Genomic DNA, 9,927 nt, shown 5'->3' on the forward strand with positions numbered 1-9,927 from the left:
GCGACTAATCTTTGACAGTAGGGTTTTGTGTATGGTAAGAAGCTAAAGAGTTTTTGTTTTGTGACAGTATACTATCAGGAATAAGAGGTAAAATGAGTATCAGGGTGCTTTTGTTTTTACAGGTTGAAGAAAATGAAGGGTAATTTTGTCATTTCACGTACACTTAACGGGGAAAACTAACGGATATTCACTCCAGGGACTATCTGAGTAACAAACTGTCAAACCACAGGGAGCACCGGTGTAATTTCCAAAAGTTGGGGACTATAGGTGTTATTTTGCAAAACCACAGGGACTAACCGTGCATTTTACTCTATAATAAATCTAAAAAAAGTTTAAAACAATGTGCAAAGAGAATAAAACAAAAAGTTCAATCTTTATCTAAACGCCATTGGAAAACAAAACGCCATAATTACAGTCGCAAGATTAGACGCATTACACAATAAAAATAGATGAATTTGAAAATAAAATACAACAACCTTCGAGAAACACCCCTAAACGCTCCTTAATACACCTCGTGTGTGAAAAATGAACCCGAATAACATTAATATTAATAAAAATCAAGAAAAACAAATAATCTGGGTCGCTCGCGGGCCGTGACCCAGTTAACCAAATGTTTCGCGGGTCGCGACAGCCTGTGACTTGCTGTTCCCCTGTGCTGCTACGTGTCGGACACGCATCGAGACTAGAGTGCTGACTCCCAACCCTATGACCGCATTTAGATCCCTCGCGGGCCGCGAAGGAAGAAGGAGAGGCTCTCACGGGGCGCGAGAGACCTCTGTCTCAGCTATAAAAGGGACGAGATGCGGCATTTCCAATTCGTTCAGAATCTCAAAATCTCTCTCAATTTCTAGAGGCTGAAGCTATAGCCTAATGCCCCCTATTAGTTAAGCTCTGCCTCGTTGTAAGTATTATAATCCTGCTATTACCCTACACGATCGATCTAGAATCTCCGTAATGCATGTCAAGGCTCTGTCTGACTCAGTCGTTGGAAATTTTGTCTCGTGTTACACCCGATTGATCCAGGACTCCGTAATGCATGTCAAGGCTTTGCCTGACTCAGTCATTGGAGTTCTGTCTTAAGTTGTAAGGTTAATGTGATTTGGGTTATTTTACTAACACGTGTGCATTATATATATATTCTTAGAAACTCAAGGAAATAATAACCAGGAGAAACAACAGGAAACTATAATATTACCAGGAAACCTGTAGGAATACCTAGGTCTACAAATGTGAGTACATCTGCTTTTTGCCACCTTTTTGTAAATCTTTTTGTGAGTCAAAATGTTTTACCAAAACCTCAAATGTTTTAAATTACACTTAATAGTAATTTAGTATTTGTGATTCTACAATTTCTGCCGGTATGTTGGGGTTTTGTATACAAAATGTGCAAGACGTTACCATTGGACAATGAGATAGCCAATGAGTAATATGACCCACAGGTCAGGTGTTGACAGTACTTAATGAGTAATTGAATAGATATAAGCAAATGTAATTGCGGATGCCCTCAATTATGTAAAGTTGTAAAACTGTTTTGATTAAACTGAGATGCACTCGCCAGTATTTCTTGTTGATAAAATCTTTTTAAAACGCATTTCAAGTAACTTAGTGAGAAGCCAATAAAAGCCAGCTGGAGAGCACTGAAGGCTTAGAAAAGTGGCTATAAAAGTTACCTAAATAAAAAGGAGAATTGCTTTCAATAATTAGGGTTTATCCCTATAAATATATTACAAATGAAAATCGGGTTTGGTCCCACTTGTTTATTATAAATGTATTATTAACAAAACTCGGGTTTTATCCCATTTATCTATTCTAAACATTTTGGTGTTTAACTCTGATAAAAATATTTCCTAACTACGGTCTTGATGAAAATATCCGCTGCCAAATTAATAAACACCGATACCATCTGACTGGTTCGCGGCTCTCGCTCCAAGGGTGGGGTCGGGGCTGTGACATAAAACACGGTAACTGCAAACTGTAAAATGAAACGACGGAAACATAATTACTAACATTTATTATATTGAAAGCCAAATACTTGGGGAATTGAATTTATTTATCTTTTTCAAAACGCCATAATTACCTGTCATGCGTGGGAAAAAAAAGTCATTATAAAAGTAGACCGTGAGAACACAAACTCAAACACGCCAAAAACATTGCCTAAGACGCCACATACTGTCCAAAACGCCAAAAACTCAAAAAAAATGGCTAAAGTTATTGCATGTAGGTTTGAAGGGAAGGAGAGATGATTCATCATAAAGTTCTCTGATAGGAGAAGGGTGAAGGTAAGGACAATCAAAGCCATACTTGGTATGGATGAAGGGGTTCAGATGGATATTCTGCCCATTGGGGTTTCAATGGGCAACAATTGTGAAAGAACTCGAACTGTAATAAGAAGATTGAAGAGAAAATTTCCGGCAGAAGATGATGATGATATTGACGATACTCCTCTACTAACACTTAGCAGTTGGGTGATGCATGGAAACGCAGGAACGGTTGAAGTGACTTATCAACACGGGGTGCAATATTCGTTGCTAATGGAGGAAATGTTGAAGACAGGTATCAACTCATAATTTCATTCATGATTCAATATTGATTACAAATAGGTTTATATATATTCTACTAGTTACAATAATAACCCTCTAACTTATGACAATTAAATATTTGGCTTAACATTCCCCCGCAAGTTGAGGGCGGGTAACGACCTGCAACATGGATCTTAAAAATTCAAATCTTTGAGTTGATAACGGCTTCGTGAAGATGTCGGCAATTTGATCATCTGTTTTAATAAATTGAACTTTCAGATTTCCTTGACTGACTTGCTCACGAACAAAATGGAAATCTACCTCCACATGTTTAGTTCTAGCATGAAACACCGGGTTTGCTGAAATATACGTAGCTCCAAGATTATCACACCAAAGAGTGGGTTTATTCAACTTAACTCCCAGTTCTTGTAGAAGAGACGTTAACCAGATTAGTTCAGCAACCGTATCAGCAATAGCCTTGTATTCGGATTCAGTAGACGACCTAGAGACAGTTTTCTGCTTACGAGCTGACCATGATACTAAGTTCGAACCCAAGAAGATAGCATAGCCCCCCGTGGATCGACGGTCGACCGGGCAACCAGCCCAATCGGAATCCGAATATGCTGTAATAAGAACCAACCGCTCACCCCAATGTGAATCAGTAAAGGCATGTAATGTAGAGATTGAGTTCGATGTAAAACGAAGGCCCAGTTGAGACGTTCCCTTGAGATAGCGAATTATACGTTTGACAGCCGTCCAATGGGATTCGTGAGGTTCATGCATGAACTGACATACCCTGTTGACAGCGTAGGCAATGTCGGGCCTAGATAAAGTGGCATACTGAAGTGCTCCAACACAATGGCGATATCTTGTAGGATCGGACATAAGTGGGTCGTCCTTGGTTATCGTATCTGTTTTGGCATTTGTAGGTGTTGCAAGCGGTTTCGATTCTTTTAACCCGGCTCGATCAATAAGTTCCTGAATATACTTCCGTTGAGATAGGATAAGACCCGAAGAGGTGTGAAGAACTTCAATACCAAGAAAGTAAGTAAGACGACCCATGTCAGTGAGAGATACCTGCTGACCAAGTGAGGTAATAATGCAATTAACTGTGTTGAGATCGTTGCATGTAATAATGATGTCGTCCACGTAAACTAGTAGGTAAATCTGTGTACCCGAGCGGTTAAGGATAAATAACGATGGATCAGTTTTGGAACCATGAAAACCAAGATGTTGTAAGACGTTTGAGAGTTTGGTGAACCATACCCTGGGCGACTGTTTTAAGCCATAAATGATTCAATATTGATTACAAAGAGGTTTATATATATTCTACTAGTTACAATAATAACCCTCTAACTTATGACAATTAAATATTTGGCTTAACAACAGGGAGGCTATTTCTCATTGAACAACTCTGTGATTTAGCACCTTCGAACGATACAAAATCTAGGGTTGCAATGATATTCAAGAATAGGTTGCAGCAAAGAAGAGACGAGCTAATGGCGTTATACACCAATCTAAAATTTGATGATGATGAATCTAAAGAAAGTGATGAACAAAGCGATGGGTATATCTATGATGTAATCCCATCCACAGAATACTATTAGTTTATTTTGATTTCGTATTATTGTAATCTTATAAAATATTAATCTATGGTAATCAATTATTAACAAAGACCCCGAACGCAAAAAAAATGACCTGGAAAACGCCATAATGCTAAAAAAATTAACTATGTGACACAAAAAGAATTAATTCAACGAGACTAAATCAGGGAAAACAAGTAAAATGCTAAGTAATTAATGATTCTAGTTAACGCCAAAATTATCTTGCACGCCAAAAATGAAGCAGCATGTCACACGCGAAAATTGGAAAAAAAGAAGAATATTGAAAAGACAAAAAAACCCCTCAGATCCTGATCATGTCCTGCGCCACGTGTTGGCCCAGGATGTGTTCTCATCGTTCTCACACTTTTGAGCGTTTTCTTCTGATCCGTACCTTTAAATCATTGCCACATACCCTCTCTATCAATCGATATCTTAAATCATGTGAATTTCAAACCATAGAAACATATTTAATTATGATCTTGTCCAACAAGTTGCAACTAGTTATCTATTAGATAATCATTTCAAGATCCCGTTAATGGATATTCATTCTTCATTGCTTCACTCGTGATTTACTAAAAAACAAATAATAGTGACATGTGGAGAAGAGCAGTTAAATAAGGGTCAATATCGATAAATAATGATAGGCTGAATTCGAACGCAACTTATATATTTATTCGCATAAGAGATATCAATTCTAACTCGGGCATACATAAAATGATAAAATTGTGTAGCATGAACACAAATTTACAACCTAACTATTTAAATGAGTCAAACTTGTTGATGGGTTATAAAAGGGTCAAGTTGTTGTAATCAAGTTGTAAATTTGTTAAACAAGTTGTCATGTTACAATAAATAAGTGAAACTGGTTGACGCCTGACATCTTTACGAACTGTTTAATAATATTTACTCAAATACGACTTGTTTAATTACACGGGTTAATAATATCAACATATTTATTAAATGCCTTAGATAGTAAAATTTAAAACCTGATTATTTTTGTATTAGAAATTGAATCCAAGTTAAATATTAAAACTTAGAAAAAGAAGGTTAACATGTAACAACTTATCCTAGAAAAAAAGATAATTGGAATTTAAAAAATGGGTCCTCAAAACGTCCAAAATTCAGTCCCAGAAAATATCTTGCTACTTTAAGGGACTTAAAAAATACTTGACGTGTCCTTGAAAGACACTGCACATGCTCGTGAAGAGACAATGATTTTTGTTTTTATATTTTTTAAATGTTTATTGTTTATAATCTTTTTGATAGGGGAAATGTCACAGAAATGTAACAAAGTTTGTCAATTGTTCCAATTAAGTCATTCAAACTTTTTTTGTCTCTCTAAAGAACTAAACTTTAATTTAGTGTTCTAATAGTATGTAATTACCAGGTCATAAGGTTATTATTTTTTTTTTCTTATTTTTTTTTCATTTTAATGCTTATATGGATATTATATAGGGTAAATGAATTTTTTACAAATCAAAACATATTATTAACCCTAACAACCCTGGAAACTTTGAACCTTCAAACGTTTCAATTTTGTAATCGTTGATCAAACTGTGTATGAACGAAACGTCATCTTCAGCCTATGTAGTACTTCGACGACCAACGAAACGTTCAATCATGTCTGCCTAATTCGTTCGATTTTGTGATTTTGATGGAAAATCGAGATCGTCGTTTCCGATTTCCATTTTATTTTATATGAATCTGAAAAAAAACTTCGTTTCACCTTTGATTTCTAAGGGGTCTACTTCGATTTCGATTTTCGATTTCTAATAGGGCGAGTTTTGATTCTCATCGAAGATTCACAAAATTTCAATAACAGACTACGTAAATGCAAGATTCAAAATTGAAACTCGAAATAAAGAAAATAAAACCCACAAAAATCTTTAACTATTTTGCACTTTTGCTCGTTAAGGCTGAATCTTAAAAAAAATAGGCATGCTTCAATGCTTGCAATATATTTCCCCTGTTTGTAATAGCAAATTAGGATGAATAAAAGTGCTCTGTTTTGCTCGTTATAGTGAAGAACACACAACACAGTAAAAACACTATACTATACACACACTAAAACCAAAGGAATATTGGGTTTTATGAATAATAAATGCGTTTTTCTTTAATTTTAAAAACTAAAAAAATATAATTTTATGATTTAAAATATAAAAAAAGCAATTTTTAAACTTAAAACCAACTAAATACAAATGATTTTATAATTTATTAATAAAAAAAGTGATTTTTAATTGAAAAATCCATATAATTATTTATATTATATAAAAAATAAAAAAAAATGTAATGAAACCTGACACGTCATCATTGGTAACCTGATAATTACATACTATTAAAACAACAAACTAAACTTCAATGACTTTAGAGAGACAAAAATAGTTTTGATGACTTAATTGGAAGAGTTGGTAAACTTTGTTACATTTCTACAAAGTTACCCCTTTTTTGATAAATACAAGTTTATTAGATGTGGAAGGATATGAGAGGAGACATTAAGCAGCGTTACGTGTCAGCTACGTCAGCAAGAGAGCGTGATAAAAAAAAATACGGAGTGGAAGGGGCGTAAAAGTAACGTTTTAAATAAATAAATCAACAAGAACAATCAAAACCAACCAATAAAAAGTCACCACCTCACACTCTACAATCCCTTTACGCCGGTAAAAACTAACCCGCCCCCTCTCCCACGTCGCCCTCCACGCGAGCCTCGGGCCCGGCATGAAGTAGCTTTCACGCCACCATATCACGCGCACTCAGTATGGTGCTATGGTGTTACTATGTATATGGAATCTTTGACATAAAATGCTTCACTGATAAAATTCTAGTGTGATAAAAGTTAGTTACTTCATCAGCACATGTAATAACCTTCCCTTAATTTAATATTAATACTTTGAACTGAAAAGTGTCGGTGCAATGTGTCCATACATTAAAGGTGATTTACAAATTTAACTTTCCATAAACATATATTATATATAAATATACTGATAAAAATGCGAATTTCATTTTCCAATCAACTTGTTATTTTATTCCACCACGTTTAAAATCTTTTGTTAAATTATATAAAGGTGATTTACAAATTTAACTTTCCCTTAACAACAATCTATTCTTTTTAACCATGCCAATCTCAAAACTCGAACCCCCAATTTTATAAAAAACATAATTTAACATACCGAATACCACTATATCAAAGTCTCTTTGATCGATATTAGAATGAAAAGTCTCTTTGATCGACATTAGAATGAAGATGTTGCTTTCAGAAAAAACCTAACCTCTAGCTTAAGAAAAACCGGACTAAAAAATATTTATAAAAAGTTATATTATGTTATTAAATCAAAGGTCTCTTAACCGTTACCAAATCTGTCAATATCAAATTACGTAACGGCAAATACCCAAATTTCTGATATTCGTATGTATATATGGTTCCTTTACCTGTTCAACTTTCCCCAAAATAAGTATTATTTCATTCATCTCTCTTTCTTTGTTTCCTAAATCAAACATCATCCCAATCCGATCTCACATAAACCCTGATCACATTAAATCATCATCTCTTCTTCCAAATTTGACCCTCCATAACAATCAATGGGTTTGAAAGGATTTGTTGAAGGTGGTATTGCATCAATAGTGGCAGGATGTTCAACCCACCCCCTTGATCTCATCAAGGTCCGGATGCAGCTGCAGGGCGAAAACGCCCATGTACACGCTGCACCCGCCCAGCTGGGTGCCCAGATCCCCGTCTCCGGGCCTCCACGGCGCGTGGGGCCCGTAGCCGTGGGGATGCGGATCATCCAGCAGGATGGAGCCGCAGCGCTCTTCTCTGGTGTATCCGCCACCGTTCTCCGCCAAACACTTTATTCGACCACCCGCATGGGCCTTTACGATATTATGAAGACGAAATGGACGGACCCCGAAACCGGAACCATGCGACTGTGGAAGAAGATCGGGGCCGGATTGATCGCGGGTGGGATCGGTGCGGCTGTTGGGAACCCGGCCGACATGGCCATGGTTCGCATGCAGGCAGATGGCCGGCTTCCGGCTTTACAGCGTCGGAATTATAAAAGTGTGGTGGACGCTATATCGCAAATGGCAAAAAACGAAGGTGTTGGTAGCCTGTGGCGCGGTTCATCGCTTACTGTGAACCGCGCCATGTTGGTTACCGCGTCACAGTTGGCATCATATGATCAGTTCAAGGAGATAATATTAGAAAAAGGTGTGATGGAGGATGGGCTTGGGACCCACGTGACTGCAAGTTTTGCTGCAGGGTTCGTGGCTTCGGTAGTCACGAACCCTGTTGATGTCATCAAGACTCGTGTGATGAATATGAAGGTGGAGCCTGGAAAGGCCCCACCTTACGCAGGCGCAACTGATTGCGCGCTGCAAACCATTAGGACGGAAGGTGTAATGGCGCTTTACAAAGGGTTTATTCCTACGATATCCAGACAAGGTCCATTTACTATCGTGCTATTTGTCACATTGGAACAGGTTCGAAGATTGCTTAAAGATTTCTGAAAGAATTAATGGATGATGAGGTCATTTGGTTTTGGTAATGGCCACTATAAAGGTTGCCATGCTTTATTGCTTTCTCTATATTGAACTTTATGATATTTAGGAAAATGAATAGTTATTGTCATGTATTTTAACATAATATAATAATAAAGGCAATAATTTGTTTGGAGCATGGGCGAAGCTTTTAAGGTGCGAGAGGGGGCGGCCGACCCCCCGAACTTTTCGCTCAGTAATGGAGAGTATGTAGTTTTCGTATAGAAATTTTTGGGTATATACGTTTTCGACCCCCGGTTTTATAGAAATTTTTAGGTCCAGTTACCAGGGTCGGCCCTAAGAATTCATGTACCCTGTTCGAGTTCGAAAAAACGTGCCCTTAGGGCCGCCCAAAATTCATTTTTTTATTAGTTTATAGAAAATATTTGGATATTAGGCTCATTAACCTAATGGGCTAAATAGTTAAGCAATATGATTATTTTTAAGTGGGCCTATGTTAATATTTTTTTGGTTATACCCGATTAAAATATTTTTTTACATATATAATATCGGATTTTTTTTTTAAAAAATTGCGTGCCCTACGAAATCATGGGCCCTGTTCGGTTGACCTCCCGCCCCTCCTTAAGGGTCGGCTCTGCCAGTTACTTCCGCCCCTTCGATCGGAAATCTCAAGCTTCGCCACTGGTTTGGATTATAGTTTGCTAAATCAAAAAATGTTACTAAATCAAAAAATGTTATATTTTATTTAATTATTATTTGATTATGTTTGTTTGAAATAATGTTATTGGTTCTTACTCTCTGTTTGTTTTGATTTGTATAAATTAAAGGTCAATCAATTATCACAATAGTTGAAATTATGATATAATGTTGTAGCATCAATTAAAAGTAGTTTTAGTTGTAAAAGTAATTTTATTAAAATATATTTGATTAGCACATCATGCATTTCTAGTATCAATTAAAAATATTCTTTTGAAAGAATATATAGAGCGAGAGATATTAACACGTGGCTATTATCAGTTGGACTTAAACATATAAATATAACTAGCTTATATCCCGTGTTACACACGGGTTAAAAAAATAGATTTAGAACATATTAATAAACTAGGTTATGGCCCCGTGTGTTACACGGGTTGATTAGTGAAAATGATATAATTTATTACTTGTAAATACTTATTATTTTTAATCTACTCTTGATAGTTTTGATTGAACATACATGATAAATTCATAGGTTGTCATTAATAACATTGAATTTCGGGACAAACCTCTAAGAACAATGAATTTCATGGGATAAACATCCTAAAATTATAAAA

The 9,927-nt window shown here is 36.1% G+C and overlaps 1 protein-coding gene across 1 annotated transcript; it reads left to right on the top strand.

The window, feature by feature from the left end:
- Positions 1-7,544: 7,544 nt before the first annotated feature.
- LOC110909106 (mitochondrial uncoupling protein 5) lies at positions 7,545-8,795 on the top strand. Its single transcript, XM_022154114.2, has one exon. The coding sequence runs from the start codon at positions 7,700-7,702 to the stop codon at positions 8,624-8,626; it is 927 nt and encodes a 308-aa protein (XP_022009806.1). The 5' UTR covers positions 7,545-7,699; the 3' UTR covers positions 8,627-8,795.
- Positions 8,796-9,927: the final 1,132 nt, after the last annotated feature.

The sequence above is a fragment of the Helianthus annuus genome, chromosome 14 (assembly GCF_002127325.2).
Source record: "Helianthus annuus cultivar XRQ/B chromosome 14, HanXRQr2.0-SUNRISE, whole genome shotgun sequence".
NCBI classification, from domain to species: domain Eukaryota; kingdom Viridiplantae; phylum Streptophyta; class Magnoliopsida; order Asterales; family Asteraceae; genus Helianthus; species Helianthus annuus.

What these genes read in the sequence shown, in the direction of transcription:
- LOC110909106 (XM_022154114.2), top strand. Translation starts at nt 7,700, where the DNA reads ATGGGTTTGAAAGGATTTGTTGAAGGTGGTATTGCATCAATAGTGGCA.